The following is a 21,487-nucleotide window of genomic DNA, read 5'->3' on the forward strand; positions in this document are numbered from 1 at the left end:
TTACTTTTCTTGGTCCATGATTCAGAAAAATACTTGACATTTTAAAAATACTTGACATTTTGATTTGGTCCTAGTGAGCACTCTCTGTTCCTTGTGATCTTAAAAGAATATTAATTAGTCTCCTGCCATCTTCATCATGTAGTTTAAGACAGAGAGCGTACAGACAATTTGAGGGGCTGCTGGGTAACATGAAGAAGAAACAGTTAAAAGAAGTAAGGGTTAGGTAGATCAGAATCACCTGCATCTAACTGTGTGTGTGTTTCAGTCTATGTGTGTGTGTGTGTGTGTGAACATTTTAAAGTACTTTTTTACATTGTCTCTCTTTGGACAGCAAACCTCTCCTTTGCCTGATGGTGTTGTGTGTTACACGTAGTTTTGTCTCAGTCATGACTCAGATTTATGGCTCAGGTCTATTTAGCTGCAGCTAACTTGTGTCCTCCTCTCTCCTCTTTCTCACTCACGTCCTTTTTTTTCACATTCCCAAACTGTCGCCCTTCATTTGATTCTGCCACAACTGCTTCCCCGCATCATTACCCTGTTCTCCAACCGCCGTAAAGCTGAAGGCGATAGACCGTCCGCAGGAGCCGGAGAAGGTACCGCGGGCGCCTCACGATCGTAAGAAGGAGTGGCAGAAACTGGCGCTGGGTGCAGAGCTCGCCCAGGACGTCCTCGACGACAAACACCGAGAGGCTAACGGCTCTGCGGCGTACCACGACAACAGGTCTGGATTGACTATCACAACATTTCAGAGTTTTGTGATTGTCAGTTTTCTGTCTATTTTTGGAAACTTTGGAAACCAGCTTTGAAGAGTTTTGTCCGTGAATAGTTACCGTCACCTCAGGAACAAGAAGACCAACATGAACGCCATCCTCAGTTACTAATGTAGAACTGCTTACGCTAAATGGATAATTGGTCATCAGGCAGTAATCACTCAGACTACATATAAATGATGCCCAGTCAGCAGTGAATTCACAGATTAGATCACAATCATGATTGTCTTTTTCTTCAATCATTTCCCTCCTGGTTGATGTGAAAACTAGGAAAGGAGTCTATTCCGCAGGGTGGTTTTCGTTGTCTCTTCAGTTCCGTGAACGTCTCACATAAAATCCTTCGTCAGAGGACTGCAAGTCAATGACAAGCTTTTATGTGCAGACACTTTCACTCATGATGTTTACGACCAGAGAGACGTAGCTTCCAGGATGACTGAGTAGCCCAGCAGCACCGGCCTTCATGAGTGACACTCATTCACCCTTAGTCTTAAATAAGCCACTTCAGAAGCACCTAGCTAATTGTGTTTTTTAGGCTTGGGATGCGTGACCAGGACCTGTTTCTGTATGAATTGATGCTCGTGTTGCGATAGCAGACGAGCGCAACTCAAACTGAAAGCAATCTCTGCTCAGGGCTCCGTTGTACATGGAGCATTTGGACGGGCCCTTTTCGCTGGCGGCGCTGCCCTACAGCCAGATGAACGAGCTGCTGAACCGCACCGGGGACAGAATGTATTCGCGGCCCAACGACCCTCCGCCGCCTCCGCCCCTCATGCACCCGCTGGGAGAGATCAAACCACCCTCTGTCATCAGGTGAGACGGGAAGGCCTCGCTAACATGTTACGTTCCTTTGGGAGGTGTTTTAGGAAGAAGATTTTGATGCAATGTCTTCTTACAAACATTTGCACACCTTTGATTTCCAACTTGAGTTAAAATGTAAATCCTGCTCTGTGATGTTTCGTGCGGGTTCCAGAGTAAGGAGCGACTTTAATAGCTGTTTCTCCCTGTGCCTGATGCAGAAGCAGCGCACATCCCTTCTACATTCTTTTCATTTGTTTGTTTTTCTCTTATAGATCAGGCAGTACGAATGAATGACATTCATGTTCATGAATTACTTCTTGTTCAGAATTTTACAATTTATTTTATTGAAGATAACAAGGATTTTTTTTTTTTGCTCTGGCCAAGATCAGCAGAAAAAAGAAGCCGGGGATGGATGGAATGTAAGATGAATGGATAGATGGAGGCTTTTTACAATAAAAAAATGAAAAGAAAAAAACTCAGAGGAGGAGGAGATCGATAAATTTTTTGGCCATTGAGCAAACTAAAACTTGTTTTTCTTCTGCACACCACTGCCTGACGTGTCACCGTTTGAAGAGATGAAGAGATCAGAGCAAATGATTAAGGCCGAGCCTGTGGCAACACAGAAATACTGTATGTCATTGATTTTTACAGAGGTCTTTCCAACTACCTCCATCTTTGACTCACAGGTGCTGTACAACCCCATCCTCTGTTTTTACTTGTTTCTATTTCACTGCTGTTTTTTTTTTTCATTTGCTGCTGCTTTCATGTAATTTTTTTCCTCTAGAACTTTCATACCATTTCTTATTTCCTAATCGTCCTCCTCCCCACCGCGAACGAGGTTTCAACCATAAAACAGATTCTCTCATTCAGATGGTGATAGGACTTTCTCACATTACCATTCAGTCTGGTACATCTATCAGATATCTGTGTGCTCATAGCCTGAAGTAGGTTTAGAGGAAATTCTTTCACTTGTTGTCTGCAGCAGATTTTCATCAGTGTTCAGTCTTCACAAACATACATGGCATTGATTCCTCTGACAACACGTCTGTCTTCTGTCTTAATGTTGCCAACATTTCCATATGTCACTAAATATAGACGCTCTTTACAATGATGAGGGTTACAGATGAAAACTCTGCCTAATTTTTCATGTTTAAAATAAATCCATTGACTTTCAGGCAGGTGGAATGGATAACCTTCTGTTTAGCTGCGTCTAATCTAATCAAGCTAATGTTAGCTCCGTGATTTGGTTGAAAAGACTTAATATTTTGCAGCTGACTTGTCACAAAACAAGAACATCACAGGTTTATCATCTGATGGCTACAGAATCACTGAAGATGGAGCCAAACACTAAACACTGAAGGGAAGGGGCCAGCATCTTCTTGGATGATGAAATGAAAATCACATCATAGAGATAGCAAGAAAAAATAAAGGATGACGTGTTTGTTTTACACTGACGTGAACCTTTTGCCTCCTGTCTCCTCTCATCCATCATCACCTCATTTTCATTCTCTCTCTTTTCCAGCTCCAGTTCGGGTTTTTCGGACAGCAGACCCCAGTCTCCAGCCCGCACAGCAGGCCTAAACTCCAACACACCCCCTCCACCACCTCCCCCTCTACCTCCTCCGCCTCCCCCTTTACCTTCCACAGGTCACAGGGGCACACCGCCTCCTCCCATCCCTCCTTTACCAATCCAGCAGCAGCTCCCAGTCATCCCTCCAGCCCCTGCTCCTCTCCAGATCGCCCCAGGTGTGCTCCACCCGGCCCCCCCACCTGTGGCGCCTCCCCTCCATTCCTCCTCCCCAGCCCGTTTCCATCAGGTCTTGGACAGGAGCCAACCCATGGGTTCTGGGACCCAATCGGATGGTACGATTCTGCCGCCGCCACCACCACCCCCACCTTTGCCTCTCTCTGGGGTACGGAGCTCCTCGCCTAGTCTTTCAGGCCCACCCCCCATGCCAGCATTCCCGTCAGTAGGAGCCATGGCCTCGCCGCCGCCCCACGCCATCCACGATGTCGTAACCAAGAGGCACCATCCAGCGAGTCTGCCCCCCATCAGCGATGCACGCAGCGTCCTGCTGGAGGCAATCAGAAAAGGTAGGAGAAGTTACCCCTCCAGCAGCGGGGGCTCGTGTCAGTGTCAGTTGGCATCACTCATCACAGGACATGAATTCATCTGGAAACATATTTGATGATTCTTTCATTATTTATGAGCTAAAATGCCCAAAATTCTTCCACTCTTTGGTTTAAAATTCCTGATTTCCTGACTTATCTGTGATGATATTTTTACTGCTGGTTAGACAAAGCCGGCATTTTTAAGAGATCCCTTTGCATCACCGTAATCGGAGGTCTGATCCCACCTGTTGTCGCTCCGTCCCGCTTCAGGTATTCAGCTGCGGAAGGTGGAGGAGCAGCGAGAGCAGGAGGCTAAGCACGAGCGTGTTGGCAACGACGTGGCCACCATCCTGTCTCGCCGCATCGCCGTGGAGTATTCCGACTCGGAGGATGAGTCGGAGTTCGATGAAGGAGACTGGATGGAGTGATGATGATCACAGAGATAGAAAAAAAAACAGCCACGGCGAAAGAGCTGGAGGTGTACCCATCACCGCCACACCTCGCCATCAAAGATCGCTTTGAACTCTGGGAAGAAGCGAGATAACGTCGCCCACTTTTCCTCTGTCACTTTTTTCTTTTTGAATCTCGTCACATCACGCTCACATCGTGGTTTGTGTCCAGAGGGGAATCCTCACGTCATCGTCATGAGTCTCTTGTTGTCTCCAAAACAAATCTTTGCATTCATTCTTTTCTGCACTATAACAATACTTTGTTTCTGCTGCATTACTCGTGACGAAGTCCTTCATGTTTACTCTTGTTATACATGAAAATAACCGTTTTGAAGAACCACTTGTTTTTGATTCTTACCTGTTTGTCGATATGGAAAAAAAAAAAAAAAAAAAAAACAGAAAAGGAAAAAAAATGAAGGCATGTCGCATTTATCCTTAGTTCTCTAGCACCGTTTTGCCACCTGGTGGCTGAAGATGGTATTGAAGGAACACTGTTTAATTTTATCGTCTTTTATTTACCCTTTTTTTTTTTTTTTTCATGAAACTTTTGCAGTTTTACTGGGCCAGTAGTTACTGACGCTGACTGCTGCCTGAACAGTCCCTCAGTGTGAACACCATTTGGGTTGTCTTTTGTGATCTTTTTTTTTTTTTAATCTGAACTGACTGACAAAGGCTTGTGATGCTATGTTATGTTGATGATTGCTGTATGGTTGAAAGTGAAGAAAGGGAAGCATATGACATCTTTGTTTGAGGCCACTGTGTGCATATTCATCCACTGTAGCCCCAGGGTAAAGGATACCGAGAGATGGAGCTTCTCTTCTCTGTCCAGGTTCTGTGGAGCTTTGTTCACTCACGCTGACAGGCGATGTCAAAGAGAACTGAGCCATTGATTTTGAGTATTTCGAGCTCCAGACCTTTCTTCGTGTTCGTCGCCATAGAAATGGGTACTGCAAGCGATCTCACTGGCCCTGATGAATATTCAGGGAGGGAAACTTTGAGCTTTATGAAGGTACTTTCTCATTCTGACCACCAGGTGAAAACCACTCAACACCAGTGAAGGCAGGTTCCCCCCTCTGATCCCCCGTTACTGTATGCCTGCCCGCTAACAAGAAGCCTTACCTCATTTGGTTCTGCAGCAGCAGCAACTGTTGATCTGATGGATACACTTTGTGTGACGATGCTGCCTTCTCAGGCCCGAAAGAGATGGATTCATTCTGCCTTGTTCTGGCTCATTTTAAAGAAAATGTCTGCCATCCGTTTCAGTTTGTTCTTTCTTCTACTCGCCTTATTGTTCGTACAAAACGTATCGTTGAGTTGATGAATGTATTGTGCTGTTACTACTTACTTGCCTGCGCTTGTATGGATTTGCTGTTTCTATGTTTGGGGGGAAAAGGGACAGAGGGACAGACACCCCGGTTTAAAAAAAAGAAAAAGATTAGATCAATACTGTATAACATGTAACTTATGTAACTGTTGGCTGTAACAGTTTGCCTGAATTAATAAAAATCTAATGTTATGTTTCAGCACGAAATATCCCGAGTTTGTCCTCAGCTAAGGCCGGTTCTTCGTGTGTGTAGATGAGAACGTAGCAGATCCCGTCAGACGTTAGCTCTTCATCCTCGTGGTTCATCAGCTTCAAATTTACTGCTGGGTAGGGGCCGTCTGTAGCCTTGGGGATACGCAATTCAACCGTGGGAACAATCACACAATCAGCACGCAGCCTGATTATGGTCTCAACTTTCATTCCGTGTCACCTTATTTCAAAATGAGAGCTCAGGTTTCTCACTTCCAATTGATTATAGAAGAGATAGATAATTAGGATTAAATTGATGTTTCTGGTTGCAGAGTTCAAATTAGAAATCATCATAATGTAATGGTTAAATGTCTTTTATTTGCTGTATTAAGTCTTTTTTTGCTCAGAGCATATCGATAGATGTTTATTGTGAATAGTTTTACTTTATTGTGCTATTGTTTTTTTCAGATTGGTTATGAATGACACGAAGGCTCAATGATAGATTAGATTACATTCATATCCAATGGTATTTTTTTCATCTTGTGTCTTGATTGTGATCCACATGAATGAACAGCTCCAGGTACGTTTTGTTGTCTCATCATTAAGAACCAAGAAAGGATGAGTCACACCTCCCTGAAAGTATTGAAGGAGTTTCACCTAAATGATCCACATCTGGACTGAAGACAAGGATCATCCTGACAGGAAGTGTCTCGTAATCCATTTGTCGGATGTAGCTCAGCGCTGAAGGTGTAAAAATTAGAATTCAGCTTCATCTGCCGTCACATTTTCCCAGCATCTCCTCTAGTTCAAATCTCTCTCACCCTGAGCTGTTCTCATCTTTCTGGATTGTCTTTCCTCCCACTCTCATCATCTCACCTATTCTTCTTCCATCCATCTACCAGTGATGATGCTCATGGACTTTTCTGGTTTATTGTCTTTTTATTCTTATATGATTTATCGTCTTGTTGCTCCTCACCTTTTAAGCCTAAGATTTCAAACGCAACACACCCCACCAATGTGTCACTGTGTGGATTTTATCATTTCAGCATATAGTACAGCGCTCATCACAGCAGCAGGAAGAGGATTATTAAACTGTGCTTACATCAGGTGGTGGGGGGGGGGGTGTTGAAAGAGATTTGATTCCCAGATGAAGTTTGTTAGACTTCTCTTGCTTGGAATACGTCCAACTTCTTTTCTTTCACCTCAGAATAAATTCCCTGATTTGCTTTCTTCCAACGTTTAACTGTCGTCAACAGACCTGAAATGACTTTTCGCTCAAAGACATCATCTGGTTTTGATGACTTTTGCCACGACAACAGTATCTCTACAGGGATCAGGCACATGTTTGTGCTCCCAAGTACTTTACTGTAAGACTTAGAGGTGACATTCTCACGGGTGAAGATTGTACAGACAGCTGTTTGTGATAAATGTATGAACCGCTGTCAGAGAGACGGCTGATCAGAAGCCACTTCCACGACACGTCGGAACAGACAGAGAGACACGTCTACAGGTCATCTCTTTATTTTTAAGTACATCGACAGCATATTCTACAACTGCTTGATTGACGTGTCTGAGAGGTGAAGGTTGTCGATGGGGGACACGTGGAAATGTGTGGAGAACAGACGGATGAAGGCGGGTTGGCGTGTTTCCATTGGTCACGGTCTTCGAAGACTGCTGGCTTCCTCCACAGCTAAATACGAGGGAAGACGAGCTGAGCGGACTCTAGTAAACCAGAAATACTAACCAGCCTTTGGGTTATTTTGGGGGTTTTACTAACTAGTTGTTGGGTTCCATACCAACCATGTGTTCATTTAAGGATCATACATGGAACATCAACATCTGTTTAACATTCAATCTACTTCCCAGTTAAACTGACTGCTAGGGCGAAGTAGACGGACGTCCCTCTGTGACTGGACATGTGATGGAGGCCGAGGCCTTATCGACGCTCACTGACAGGAGGTCATTGATCACATCAGAGATCAAGAATCTGCATTCAGGAGTTGTCCTTCTGTGTAACACTGGACCCCTCCCCACCCGTGTTAAGGGGGCTGACATAAAGATGACCGTCTCTAAAACATCTATGCAAGGATGGATTTCCTTCTCCGTCTGTTCACTTCACTTTCAGGGTGTTACCCCTCCTTCGTGGGGGCGCCTTCTGGACCTGACGGGCCCGCGTGCCTAAGCCCAGAGTCTGCAGGGACTCTGTGACGAAGCGCTGCGTGGGGGAGACGCACAGCATCAGGAGCAGCTTGGCATCGCCACCTGGTGGAGGAGACGGATAACAGGAGACTGAGACATTAATAATGGACCGATCTGATTTTATTACATATAATTGTTTTTTTATTTGTGGTACCTGTGGAATATTGTGACTGTTACAGCTGAATGAAGGTGCGTTATAGAGGGTGTGTGTGTGTGTGTGTGTGTGTGTGTGTGTGTGTGTGTGTGTGTGTGTGTGTGTGTGTGTGTGTGTGTGTGTCACCTATGGCGTCCTGGAGCAGGTGGGTGAGTTTGCTGTTCCTGTAGGGAATGTGGGGTCTCTGCTCAGCCAGAGCCCCCAGCACGTCAGACAGCGCTGACAGACTGCGGTTTATACAGGACACCTCCCACAGAGAAGAGCCCGAAACTCCAGACATGCCTGATGCACACAGAACACACAGAACACACACAATCCTGTGACCCCCAAGTGAATCGATCTACCAGCTGGATAGCTGTGCTTGACCTGCATTAACCTTTTCCCCTTAGTTAATGAGCTAACCAGCTCTTTACGAGACCGCGATGCAGCGTGCATTGTGAGTACTTTGTGTGATTAATCATCCCATAATAAGCATGGAGGTGCACTTACCAACACACTCACTGCCTGCCAGGTCCACCAGCTGCAGCTTGGTCCTGAATTCAGCCTGTGAGATGCTGGGCCTGGGGGACGGACAGGGTGAAAGGGAAGGGGAAGGACAAGGAGAGGATGCTGGGCTTGCAAAAAGCTCCTCGGATGATTGACGGGCAGCGGGGTTGGCACGGCGACAGCGTGGACTCCACCACTCCTTTTGCAGAGAGCGCTTCATGTCTACTTTGGCGTGCTGCAGCCTGCGGGCTGGAATGAGGAAAGATGAAGTCAGAATGCAGTGTGTGTGTATATGTGTGTGTGTGTGTGTGTGCGTGTGTGTGTGTGTGTGTGTGTGTGTGTGTGTGTGTGTGTGTGTGTGTGTGTGTGTGTGTGTGTGTGTGTGTGTGTGTGTGTGTGTGAGACTGTGTCCCACCCAGGGCAATTGCATTGGGACTCTTGGAGGAGACGGTGAGGGTGACAATGAGGTGTGAGCGGGACGAGTCGTCATGGATACGGGTGGGACAGTGGGCTCTGAGCTTCAACACGCTGCCGACAATCTGCATCACCTCAGAGTCGCTGCACACGGGCCTGTGATGACATCACACACATCACCCAACACAACGCCACACGACAACACACACAGCAAAACGTCCTGCACTCTCGTATGTATTGTAATTGTCAGCGTTTGTGTTTTCGTTCGTCCGTTCGTTAGTTTGTCCACCAAATATCTTCGCAACCATTGCAGATAGAAAGATGAAACAAAAAGCACATTACTCTGGCAGCAAAGGGGATAAAAATTAAATGATAACCTTGACCTTGAGGGCACTAAGTCAAGGTCAAATTTCAACTTTTGTACACTCAGGAACCGGACAGGGTAGAAAGACGAGGGAGAAGGCCAATGTAAGACCATAAAGCTAGTGGTTTTGATAGATGAGAGTAGGTCAAAGCACTAGCTTCGATCTTTGACCATGCAAGTAGGTCAAGTAGGTCAGGCTAAAATTTTGAATTCAGGGTGTCGCAGGATGTTGCAGTCTGTGACTGCATTGGTTTCTACTTATTTCTATGTTTGTCATGTTGATGAATGAGGATGAAATAACCATCATCCTCTTGAGTAGCGACGAACACATTGTGGGAAAAAATGTAAATCCTGTGCTCATACCAGATTCTGGACCATTCCAGATTGCACAGTCCCTCTTTTTCAGCTCAGTTTCAACAAGTCGTATTGAGATAAATATAAGTGTTATTTTACTATCAGCCCTCAGCCAGGTTTGTCTGTCTGTCCTCTGCTGAGCAGGTAAAGGAGATTTATCTGAGCTTTTATACAATGGAATTACCTGACTGTAAAACCAAATACAATTAAGTTAAAAGGCTATAAATCACCAGAGGTAGCAGGTGACAGATCTCTAGGTTCATCTCTACAATCTACACCGTTCCCACTGCCTGTACTCTACTCTAATGCATCTTCAACATATGACAGCTCTTAAAAATCAAAGCTACAACAGTTTCTTGACCCTCGCCGTCTAGCTGCAGAGCATAATGCAAACGAGTGCCTTGTGCTGCCACGCAGCTCTGGCTCTACCCACTCGCACGTGAGGGCGACGACCTCGCTGGTGCCGGAGGAAGTGGTGATGACATCACGCCGCTGGCCGGTGGCGTTGCCCCTTTCGTCTCTGGCCAGTAGGTCAAACGCCTCGTTGTTGTGCACCTCTATCACGGACACTTCCACCGTGTAGCTCTCTGCAGGCTTCTCAGAGATCAGCCTGGGACACACACACACACACACACACACACACTAAAAGCACTTAAAGAATTTACAAACTAAATTTATGTCATTTCTAGTCGTTTAGAACCCAGGGGGATTCGTTTCTATTTCTGATTCTTTAAATACCACAGAAACGTACCGAAACAGCTCAGCAGCAGCCTCGGGGATAATTCCCTGCTGCACCTCCTTCTGAGAAACCTCCTGTATTCCTGGGCGCTCCTGAAGGAGCCAGGGTCCCATCATGGTGTGAGTCTTCCCGCTGCCCGTTTGCCCGTAGGCCATGATGCACACGTTATAGCTGTGGGTCGGGAGGGAGACACCAGTCACCTCTTTGTCTTTAACACAGCTGACTGGATGCATTTTACCAGAGTTTACCCGTCCAGCAGGGACGTGAGGAGGGGCTTGACTTCATCAAACACGACCTGGTGGGAATCTTCTGGTCCGTGTACCCTTTGAGACAAAAAAAACATTAATTAATCATCTTTAATGAAGTCAGAGTAAAGAGGAATAACAGACGGCCTCCACCTCTCAAACTCAAACATCTTGTTGTGTGCTGGGATCCCTGTTTTTATGCAGTTCACCATCACGGTGTCCTGTAAGCAGACAAATCACAACATGGTGAAACAGACAAGAACAAATCCATCAGTTTTATTCTGCGTGAGACTCACGTCACTGACAGCAGAAACTACTTCCTCTGATGAGGCGGGGCTGAAAGGGAAAGCGCTGCTGTTAGCGTTAGCTCGTCTGACATACAGTTTCTCATGGTGCTGGTTGTGAAGCGACTGTGGACCCACCCTGATCCAGAGGCGGAGGTGGGCTGGACGTGGTCAAAGGGGAGAACTGGTCTCACCCTGCAGTGAACCCTGATGTTTCCTCTCAACTCCTGCAGCAAAAACTCAGAATAATGAGAGTCCATGCTTTCAGACAGGGTGCAGGTCTGTCTGTTCCTGCTATATTAACTACTGTTTAACTACTTCCTCACCACTAGTGTGTTGTGGAGCTCTCTCCTCCCCTGCCTCTCTGCCCTGCACCTCTCCCTCTCCTCCTCCAGGGAACGCTCTAGAGCTGCGACATGAGCTTGCAGGTCTGGGCATGAAGAACATCCATTAGAATTACAAGAGAGCAGATTAAACTGAACATGTCCTCCTCATTTGAAGCCTTAAACTACAACCGAGGCAGTCACAGACTGCAGCATCCCACAATACCCCTGAATTCAAGATTTTACCCTGACCCTCTTGCATAGGTCAAAGATCAAAGCTAGTGATCTGACCTATGTGTCATAGATCAAAGCACTAGCTTTTTGTTTCTTTGTATCTGCAAAGGTTGCGAAGATATTTGATGGACATACTAACTAACGGACGGATGAACACACAAACACTGACTATTACAATACATGACTGCTCTGAAGTGGGCTGTGGTACTGTGTAGCGTTGGTGGTATAGTGGTTAGCATAGCTGCCTTCCAAGCAGTTGACCCGGGTTCGATTCCCGGCCAACGCAGATCTTTTCCAGGGGGCAGCAGTAGCTCAGTCCACCAAGCCGTGGGCTGGGGACCGAGTTGATGATATAAGACCCGTGTCAAGCAAAAATATTTCACAGCGTGAACTGACAGTAGGAGGTGTCAGCTGAACTGGCAAGGTGCTGTCCTCTTTATAAATTGCTCTTTGGGGGCACACCATGAAGGAGCTGCCCGCCACCCTACATCCCCCTCACCTGTACGCCTACAGGCCCCTCGTGTGTGTGCTGCATCATTCAAACGTTCTTATCCAAGAGGATTCAGATATTTATTGATTTAGAAAAGAATGAAACACATTTGATGATGATGGAGGGTGAGAGATGGTGTGAGAGGATTATCAGATTACCCGGAGGCATGGAGACACAAACCAGCTGGTGACCAGTGGAGTATCTCATCATGAATGGACGTGGAGAGGGAAGAAAAGAGGAATCACACAGCTTCAGGCTTAAACATGTGATTATAACCAGACTGGTGTTTTTTTCCTGACCGGAGAAAACCCACAACCTCCCGGTTCTACTGAACGGTTCACAGACATCCAACATCATCTTCACCGGACAAGAGTTTTGCAGCTCAGCGGAAATGTTATTATTATTATTATTATTATTATTATTATTATTATTATTATTATTATTATTATTATTATTATTATTATTATTATTATTATTATTACAAGTGTTATTATTATTATTACTTCATTGTATTTTTTAACACATCACATAGATAAATTCTCTTTTATTAAATTCCTGTGTTTCTTGATTTCTTCTTTGTATTTTTTAGTCTGTGTGTTTTGTTTTATTAACTGTTGTTTTACTTTTTTTTCATTCATTCATCCATTCATGCATGTGTTCCCTTTATTTATTCATATAATTCTGTACTGCCCTCCTTTTTGTTAAAATGTTAGACCCCCAAAATTTCTCTTTTTATTTTATAGTTATCTGTAAAATGTATTTGAAGGTCAGTAAGTACAATACAAAATAAACATGTCAAAGTGACACAGGTTAGCTGAGTGTGAGCAGAACAGAAGAATGAAGACAAAAGAAGACAGAAGATTCAGGAGAACGTTAAAGTTCCTTAGGATGCTGCGTCTGCACTCAGGCTTCATCATGATTTCATATTTGAATTTTAAAAAGTGTGTAGTCACCACCACCAAGATAAATGTCAAAAATGCTCCATCTGTGCGTTGACCGATGGGAACACTTACTCTGTATCTCATCTCCATGGTGACCGTTTAGAGAACAGCTGGCGTGTTCCACTTTTTCCAGCAGCTGCTTGCTCTGCTCCTCCAGCTCTGTGGCAAAACGCAGATACACAGCGAACACCTCGCTGAGGTCCTGCTTCACAGCCTGCAGCCATCACACAGACGGGACAAGTGATTCACGTCTTCTTAGGACGATGGTCAGTGCAACATCTCAACAAAACAGACGTAAAGCAAAGTCACAACTCGTCACATGTTGTCAGAGTCCCCTGTACCTGGACATCAGGGAGGAGTTTGGCGAGGGCGGTGCGGGTTATCTTCTGAGCGTTCCTCTGGTGCTGATGAGAGGTCAGGGATTTGGTCTCATCATCTTGGTCCTGACGGAGTTTCCCCAGACACTAAAAGAGTCGGAGCATTTGTGTTTCTTTATAAAGGAAATAAATGAAGTAAAGTATGTTCTCAGAGAGCAGCTGGGGGGTTTCTTGAACAGACAGATCAACCACGTGTCCCATGTCTCTGCTTAGGCCTCCCACCTGGCGTCAGAGCTGTGGTGGCAGGAATAAAGTGAAAAGATGATCTCACATTTATGACTGACACTTTTTCCCCCCAATATTACAACAATATTACAAGAAGTCTGGATTTAAAATGTTTAAATCTTTGGTGACAATATTAGTCCTCACAAAAGGACTGAAACATGAAATTAAATCATGTGATCCGACTTCATTAACTCAGGTTTAAAACCTTAATCTGATCTGGTGACAACATGCAGGCACACTGAAGGCTCTCCATATTACACATTACACAGAAAATTACAGGACAGAATTATGAGAATAGAATAGAATAGAATAGAATAGAATAGAATAGAATAGAATAGAATAGAATAGAATAGAATAGAACGCCTGTGACTTTAAGACAGTAAGAAATGGATGTCAGAAATCTGCTTACCTCGGACAGTCTTAAATGAAGAATAGCGTTCTCTGTCTCCAGCTCAAGTATCCGCTCCTCTTTACTCTGAAAACAGATGACATCATTACACCACAGTAGAGCAGAGGGATCTGCACGTGGTTCTATTTATTTTTAATTCAAATTAATGAGTATGTATATCCCTGAAGATGTTTCTCTTTAGGTAAACTAATCCGATGGTCCTTGGTTTACCCTCAGCTTGTGCTCCAGAAGGTGGACCTGATGCGCAAATATCTGATCCCGGTTCACGAAAAGAGGCATTTTTCTTCAAAAAGAAAAGGAAAGTATGGAAGAGAGGCCGGAAAGCCGCGTCCCTTTCTGTTTGATGACGAAGCCTTCTCTGTCATCCCATTTAATCCGATTACCGTTAACGACTGTGCTCACCTGTCTGGTCAGCAGAGGATTCCCCACGAACGGAGGCTGCAGCTGCTTCTGTTCCTCCACATGACTTCAACTATCAGCGGGCTACTTTTACATTCTGTAAAATCTGAGATCGGGTTGTTGATTATTTTATACTTAAAGCACGTGTTAATAACATATCATGTCACCAGAATTATCAGGTCTTACTCGGGTCTTCCTGAATCCTGAGATGTAATCTGTTGTTAATAACCGCTTGTGACACCGGAGGTCATTCATAAACCATGACGTGTGGACTGAACGTGCGGGATTGTCTTTTGAACGTAATGACGCACTACCACCAGTAGGGGGCGGTGAAGTGTCCGATGAGCGGTTTGCAAACAGGAAAAGGTTAAAGTTACGAAGAAGAGAAATACTTCCGCTTTGTCACAATTCATTCATTTTAGTCAGTCTGTTCAAAATCTGTCTCCGAATGGCTAAATTAAAAGACAAGAAACGAGAGAAATTCAGTGTCGCCACTGAGGTGAGACATCCGCGCCTAGCCTTTAGTGAGTTAGCCAGCTAGCTAGTAATTTATCCCTGTGTTCGTCCCCTGCTGCTGCCTCTAGCTCGTTTCGTACTCTGGATGGAGGTCTGTTTCATTCAGATCAGCATCCTGTTACATTTGTCTTTGTATGTTTTAGATCGATCGTCTGGAGGAGCGACGAGTGAGGTGCAAAAATAATCTGGAGAAAGCAGATTATAGAAACAGAAGAGAGAACCTGTCTGAAGTCGAAAGGTGAGCATGATGAAGATGATGTTGGAAAACTGCACCAGACCACTTTTTTTAATAAAAAAATCAATATATTATTAACGATTATCATCATCTGCCTTTGAAGAAGAGAGAATTATATAACCCAGTAGTTTGAGAAGAGACTGAATAATGCAGTGTGTTCCTCTGTCCTCCCCACGGCTCCACAGACGGGAACTAGAAGATGAAATGTCAATCATGAATGAGAGGATACAGAAGTTAGGTACGTTTCTGTGCATACGGTTTTAGTTTTTTTTATTGATAATGTGCGAATCACTATGGGAACATATAGAATATTTTAACAAGGTAGGGTCTCATCATACTGGAATTCTAAAATGTATAAAAATAAAATCCACAAAAAGCACAGTATGAACTGAACTTTGACCTTTTTGTGTGCATAAACGTGCTCCCAGTGACTAAACACCACCTACACTCTTAGGGTGTAAGTATTTTATTTTTAAATCCTACTAATGTAAAAGCTACATGAATTTGCAACATAGAAAAACAGCATTCAAAAATGACTTGATGTTTAGGCCACAGAAGTGATGGACATGCTCCTGGAAGGTTTTGAAGATTAGCAGTACATGTCTTGAATCACCAACACGGTTTTCTATGTTTGATTTCGTCAGAAGAATGTGTCTAATAAAATTTAGTGTCACCTAATAGAGCCATCTCAATTCTTTTGTTTCCTTTTTTGTTGTTGTTGTTGTTGTTGTTTTTTTTCTAGACAAGGACCTGGAGTCTCTCAGAGGAGAGAACAGGAAGAACATGCTGCTGTCAGTCGCTCTGCTGGTTGTCAGCGCTCTTGTTTACTATGCCTTTTTTTACAATGAGGAGGACTCATGATGCCACCTGCTACCTGAAAGAAACCTTCTTTTGAAACACCTCTGGACAACAAGGGATGGAGAGGATGTCCTTCATGAGCCTTACTCGTGTAATGTCGCACTTTTGACACCAGATGGCGTCATAGTTCTGTTTTTATCTGCTCAATATCCTGAACTGACTTTTGTCTAAGCAAAGAATCCACACCACAGTTTGTCTGTCTGTGTGTGTGTGTGTGTGTGTGTGTGTGTGTGTGTGTGTGTGTGTGTGTGTGTGTGTGTGTGTGTGTGTGTCAATGAGACAATGAGAAATGATCACATGGCAAAATTTAACATGCATTAGTTTGTGTGACCATTTCTATTTCACAAAATTGTATATTGATAAAGGATCACTTTATAAATGTATATACAACTGTGAAGAAAATTATGAGACCACTTCAATTTTTTCTGAAATCAGCATCTGTACATAACAGCCATTTCACTCTTGTGTCTGTTGAATTCTAACACAAGCACACTTCATTCTACTCAATGACATATTGATGAAGGCCTGAACCAAATTACGTCTAACATATAAAAATCATTGCAGTGGCCATCACTATTTTTTTGTAGTAGAATCAGCTGAATGTCAAAAACTGCTAGTAGTAAGTCAAGAGTAATTGGTATATAAAAAACTACTGACCATGACAAAAAGTTTGAAAAGTTTTCAGTGGAGAAAAGGGTTCAATTCTGAATCTACTGCTAGAGGGATGCAGTGAGCATCAGGTTGCTTCCATCCTTGAAATGTCTAAGAAGATCAAGCAGCAGATGTTGGGGACAACAAAACCACAGGCTGACAGAGGGCGAAAACAACTCTCCTCCGACCTGGTATGACGCCACCTCATTCGAATGTCACTCAGAAACTGTAGGATGACATCAACTGACCTACAAAAAAGAATGGCAAATGGCAGCTAGGGTGAAGTGCACGGGGAGAACACACTATTGACTAAACTGGCCTATCTGCCACTCTCTGTCCCTCTGTCTCTTACTTGACCTATCTCTGTCCCCAGTGTATTTCTCTTTCCCAACCAACAGGTCAAGGCGGATGACCGCCCTCCAGAGCCTGGGTCCTGCCCAGAGTTTCTTCCTCAATGAGGGAGTTTTTCCCCGTCACCGTCGCTTATGCTTGCTCTGGAGGGCAATGTTGGCTTTGTATCTGTAAAGCGTTTTGAAATGTCTGCAGATGTAATTAAGTGCTATATAAATAAAAGTACTCCTTACCACAGAGCTAGGTCAGTCAAGGTGTGGCTGGAGGACCACCAGATCAAGACCCTGTCATAGCCAACCCAGTCTCCACGCCTGAACCCCACTGAACACCTCTGGGACGTGATCAAGAGGAAGATGGATGATCACCAGCCATCAAACAAAGCTGAGCTGCTTGTGTTTTTGTGGCAGGAGCGGCTTAAAGTCACCCAACAGCAAATATGAAATAATGAGGTATTGAGAGCTGCCAAGAAGATTTCATGAGGACATCTTTTATGCCAAGAAGCATAAAAGATGTCCTTATAAAATCAGGTTTTTTAATACATTGATTTCTGAACTTATAATGTTTCAAAATAAATATTAACATGTTTTGTTTGGTGATTTGAGGTCTGAAAATACAGTACTGCATCTTTTTTGTTACTTTGACCATTTGGCATTTTCTACAAATAAATCCAATGTTTATTTTTTTTCTTTGGAATTTGGGAGAAATGTTGGCAGTAGTTGAAAGAATGAAGAGTTTTTAATTTTTTTATTGAAACGTACCTATAAATAGTGATAATTTTGCAGTAGTCTTGTGGTTTTTTCAGAGCTCTGTGTGTGTTTGTATACTGTTATATATGTATATATATATATATATATATATATATATATATATATACACATATATAACAGTATACAACAGTATACAGTATATATATATATATATATATATATATATATATATATATAAAATATATACTGTGTATACAGTATATATATACATACACACACATACATATACATTGCTGTAACTCTGCTCATTCCACCAGTAAAGGACTATAGTATTGCAGTATTTTATGCTATAAATCAAAGACTTGTATTTTAAAATGTCCATAATTAAGTATTCATTTTACTTTTCAACACATGAATAAATGTGTTAAGTACCACACGGTACATCTCATATGTACCCTTATGTGTAATGTGATGTCTTTGGGGATGTGTTTGTTGTACAGTTTGTTTTCTCACAGAAGAAAATGAATGTAATTCAGTACGCATGTTGATCAGACATTCATCTCCAAATAAAAACTGAGAATGTTTTCAAACCATGAGTTCCATCACGTTTTTTTTCCTGAGGACTGATTTCTAAAGAGGGCGGCACGGTGGCGCAGTGGTTAGCGCTGCTGCCTCACAACACGGCCGACCCGGGTTCGAGTCCCGCTCTGTGCGGAGTTCGCATGCTCTCCCCGTGTCTGCGTGGGTTCACTCCGGGCTCTCCGGCTTCCTCCCACCTCCAAAAGCATGAACTTCAGGTTGATTGGCCGTTCCAAATTGCCCGTAGGGATGAGTGTGTGTATGCATGGTTTTATGTCTTTGTGTGTGGCTCCGAGGTGCACCGGCGTCGTGCCCAGAGTGTCCCCCGCCTCACGCCCTATGCCGCCGAGATAGGCTCCGGCTCCCCGCGACCCGCCGCGGCGGATACAGCGGTGGTAATCTGAAGATGACTGACTGATTTCTAAAATCCTCTCTCAAACAACTTAAAAAGCAACAATACTACAGTGTAAGTTCATTTGATTGGAATAATTTACCATCTTATTTTGAATGAGGTTTTTTCCCAGGCCTGTTTGTCTTATTTTAAGTGATTGTTCATGTAGATGATTCTTTTCCTACCGATGTGTGAAAACATCTTATATCAGCTTTTCTTCATTCTAGTCCTAGTTGTTTCACACTTCAGGTGAGTGTGTGGTGTTCTGGCCTCAGCTCCGGATGTGTGTAGTGTACATTTTCAAAAATACATGTCAATTTATTGAAACAACTGGACACTAAATGTTATGCAATGGGACAGAATATTGTGTGGGACTATTTTCCTTTGTGGATGAATACACTTTAGGCCTGTTCATTAGTGCCTTGTTCATTATAATGAAGACAAATGTCAGGTTTGTTTTTGTTTTTTCATCCTATACATTTTTTGTCAGTAGAAACTAAAGGTTCTCTCTGCTCCAGAGGTTTTTTGCACCTCTATCTTTGGGTAGTGGTTAAATGACAGCCTTTAATCCCTTCATTGCCTCAGGCTGTACGTCGCCACCAAGTAGGTTTTTCTGGAGGAAATAATGACCAGATTTATAATCAAACTCTGTGATCTGAATGCAAAGGACACTTTTTTCCTTTGTTGCTGTGGTGGTTAGTTTATACATATGCACGGAAGGCCCAGCATGTAACTAATGGCATGTTTGCCCTGCCTCCTACACACACCTATCACCATTACAGTCCACATGCCTGCACACTCTCTCATCCTCAGAAAAGCAAACTGTAAACAAGTATATAATGCAACACTTCATTTTAAAGACACTTCATTTTAAACATCAAACCTTAGATATAAACCGCATGTTCAGGTTGTGGTTTTATCAGTTTACATTAAAAACTATTTTACATTTAAAAAAAACAACAATTTCCAACAAAGTGAAACTGTCTGGCAATTGGAATGCAACAATAATAGCAGACGAATATGTAACCCAAATAATTACGTAGTGCTGCAGGTAATGAAACTGAAGTTAGGTTAGTTTACGGAGCATCCCGGGGGGGCTGATGGAGAGGACAGTCACATGGTGCGGCAGAGACACTGAGCATCTACTGTCAGGTCAATAAAGGTGTTTCTGATGGAACACAGAGAAGATACAGAGAAGCTCCACAATCATTTCAAGTCCAACACCGAAATAAAGATCAGACAGGACTGTATCTGTACGATCTTCATATGACAATCACTTTTCTGCTGCTTTCAGGTACCTTGTAATCCATTTACCCAATCGCAACCTGGCATGGTATGTTGATAGCTGATCACTTATGCTATCTGTCTGTGCTGTAAAGATCTGCTGTCCACCCCTTCACCATCTCTACCCAGAACACCTGAAAACTCCAACCAGCTGTCCTCACCACAAATCCCTTTCATGGGGTCATCCTAACGCTGACTCCCCTCCTCACCACCACCAGGGTCTTAGCTCCCAGGGGAGAAGACTCCTTTGTACTCTAATCATAATTCAACAAACACTCAAAGCAAGACTTTTCCAGCCCCCAGTAAACCTTTTACAAATGGATATTTGTTGTTATGTAGTATTTTCCAGGAAATACAAAAATGCAGTGGTCGCCCTGATCGAGCACGACCTCACCGCTCGTCTGCGTTGTACCGCTTTTCATGACGTAGTTGTTAAAAGGCCCGATGTTATGAAACGATATGATTTACAGAAAGGATTCTCTGCTTGGATCTGTTTGAGGACCAAAATGTCAGACGTCACTTTGAATCCTGATGTTTCTGAAATGGAGGGTTGTTTGAGTTCAGCTCCTGCAGGAGCAGCTTCAAGGTCTGCTCCGGGGTCAGGCTGTCTGGTCTCCTGCTGCTTCCCTCCTTTTCCTTTCCCTTTTTATGTTGGGAGGATTAGATAACAAGTTTGAAAGTACATCCCTGCACTCACCTGTCTGGTTACACGTGTGTCCAGTAACCAAATGGAATAACCACAGCAAAACACAATATCCTGTGTCCCCAACTTTGTTTTTGCAGCCTAATCCTAACCCTAACCTCAACTCTAACCCTAATCCTGACCCTAATTTTAAACCTAGCCCTAATCCTAATCCTAATCCAAAATCTAGGAATTGGATCTCGGTAAAGGGACAAGTCCAGGATTGTGTTTTACTGCTTTTAATGAGCATTTCAAGATAATACTTTTTTAAACCCCCTCCAGATATTATGCATTAATAGGATGGTTGGACATACAGCAAAAAAAAAAAAAAAATCATCAAATTTGGACCAGTTGTGACTAAAAAGGCAGAAGTTTTAATTTCTGTCACTTACTTTAAAGTGATGAAAAGGGCTTTTTTCACCATCGTGCATAAACCACTTTATATAAATGAGTACTATATATAAAATACGTAGTTGTAGAATTACATAATTTTCTTGCCTTCTTAACGGAGTTGGGACCGTACATTGTGTCGTGCACATGTCAGCTAAGTTAAGAGGAATCATTACTTTGAGAGTTGAAGGTCAGTCAATCCAGAAACTTGAAAGTATAACAGCAAACGCCATCAGGCGCTACGAGGAAACTGACTCTCATGAGGACCGCCCCAAGAACCGTAGGTCAAAGGTCACCTCTGCCGCTGAGGAAAAGAACCCAGATAAACACCACAGATTTAGCTGCTACAATAGCTGCTAAGAAACAACAACCAAGGAAAAAAGATTTATTTCAGTCAACATACACACAAACACAAAGAGTGGACTTTAGATCTGTGTTGGTCTGACGAGAGTTGAGGTCTTTGGTTCCACCTGTCACACCTGTGTGCAACACAGAAAAGGTGAACAGATGGTCTCTACATGTATGGGTCCTACCATGAAGCATGAGGAGGTGGTGTGACAGTGT

The 21,487-nt window shown here is 43.5% G+C and overlaps 3 protein-coding genes and 1 non-coding gene across 7 annotated transcripts in view; 3 read left to right on the forward strand and 1 right to left on the reverse strand.

The window, feature by feature from the left end:
- Window positions 1-4,547, forward strand: part of wasf1 (WASP family member 1) — a 57,593-nt gene extending 53,046 nt beyond the window's left edge. For all 3 annotated transcript variants that reach the window (XM_068342784.1, XM_068342787.1, XM_068342786.1), the window contains 4 exons: window positions 558-721; window positions 1,401-1,580; window positions 3,091-3,662; window positions 3,951-4,547. In XM_068342784.1, coding sequence (XP_068198885.1) covers window positions 558-721; window positions 1,401-1,580; window positions 3,091-3,662; window positions 3,951-4,108 — 1,074 coding nt within the window. In that variant the 3' untranslated portion in view covers window positions 4,109-4,547. The remainder of the gene's footprint in view (window positions 1-557; window positions 722-1,400; window positions 1,581-3,090; window positions 3,663-3,950) is intronic.
- A 2,598-nt stretch (window positions 4,548-7,145) lies between these two features.
- Window positions 7,146-14,347, reverse strand: kif25 (kinesin family member 25). Of its 2 annotated transcripts, none has more exons than XM_068341728.1 (15): window positions 14,283-14,347; window positions 13,881-13,946; window positions 13,211-13,333; window positions 12,942-13,083; window positions 11,208-11,311; window positions 11,020-11,108; window positions 10,894-10,933; window positions 10,751-10,818; window positions 10,601-10,675; window positions 10,365-10,523; window positions 10,047-10,223; window positions 8,897-9,051; window positions 8,485-8,730; window positions 8,122-8,277; window positions 7,146-7,904 (listed from the first exon to the last, which is right to left on the reverse strand). In XM_068341728.1, exons 8-15 carry the CDS (start codon window positions 10,807-10,809, stop codon window positions 7,753-7,755), a joined length of 1,179 nt encoding a protein of 392 aa, XP_068197829.1. In that variant the 5' UTR covers window positions 10,810-10,818; window positions 10,894-10,933; window positions 11,020-11,108; window positions 11,208-11,311; window positions 12,942-13,083; window positions 13,211-13,333; window positions 13,881-13,946; window positions 14,283-14,347; the 3' UTR covers window positions 7,146-7,752. The 2 variants fall into 2 exon arrangements, with proteins under 2 accessions (XP_068197829.1, XP_068197828.1); XM_068341727.1 differs by lacking the exon at window positions 14,283-14,347 and adding an exon at window positions 14,091-14,225.
- trnag-ucc (transfer RNA glycine (anticodon UCC)) lies at window positions 11,653-11,724 on the forward strand. Its single transcript has one exon. It is a non-coding gene; the product is annotated as a tRNA-Gly (tRNA).
- On the forward strand, window positions 14,294-17,348 carry ccdc167 (coiled-coil domain containing 167). The gene is made up of 4 exons (XM_068341729.1): window positions 14,294-14,778; window positions 14,939-15,033; window positions 15,216-15,268; window positions 15,773-17,348. Exons 1-4 carry the CDS (start codon window positions 14,728-14,730, stop codon window positions 15,889-15,891), a joined length of 318 nt encoding a protein of 105 aa, XP_068197830.1. The 5' UTR covers window positions 14,294-14,727; the 3' UTR covers window positions 15,892-17,348.
- The last annotated feature ends 4,139 nt before the right edge of the window (window positions 17,349-21,487 follow it).

This window comes from Antennarius striatus, chromosome 19 (genome assembly GCF_040054535.1).
Source record: "Antennarius striatus isolate MH-2024 chromosome 19, ASM4005453v1, whole genome shotgun sequence".
NCBI classification, from domain to species: Eukaryota; Metazoa; Chordata; class Actinopteri; order Lophiiformes; family Antennariidae; genus Antennarius; species Antennarius striatus.

What these genes read in the sequence shown, in the direction of transcription:
- kif25 (XM_068341727.1), bottom strand. Translation starts at nt 14,159, where the DNA reads ATGCCTCTTTTCGTGAACCGGGATCAGATATTTGCGCATCAGGTCCAC. An exon ending in AGCTCCACAACACACTAGTG is followed by an intron (nt 11,109 to 11,207) that starts GTGAGGAAGTAG and finishes TTTTTGCTGCAG; the next exon opens with GAGTTGAGAGGAAACATCAG. An exon ending in GGCAGGCAGTGAGTGTGTTG is followed by an intron (nt 8,278 to 8,484) that starts GTAAGTGCACCT and finishes TGTGTGCATCAG; the next exon opens with GCATGTCTGGAGTTTCGGGC.
- ccdc167 (XM_068341729.1), top strand. Translation starts at nt 14,728, where the DNA reads ATGGCTAAATTAAAAGACAAGAAACGAGAGAAATTCAGTGTCGCCACT. An exon ending in AATTCAGTGTCGCCACTGAG is followed by an intron (nt 14,779 to 14,938) that starts GTGAGACATCCG and finishes TGTATGTTTTAG; the next exon opens with ATCGATCGTCTGGAGGAGCG. An exon ending in TGAGAGGATACAGAAGTTAG is followed by an intron (nt 15,269 to 15,772) that starts GTACGTTTCTGT and finishes TTTTTTTTCTAG; the next exon opens with ACAAGGACCTGGAGTCTCTC.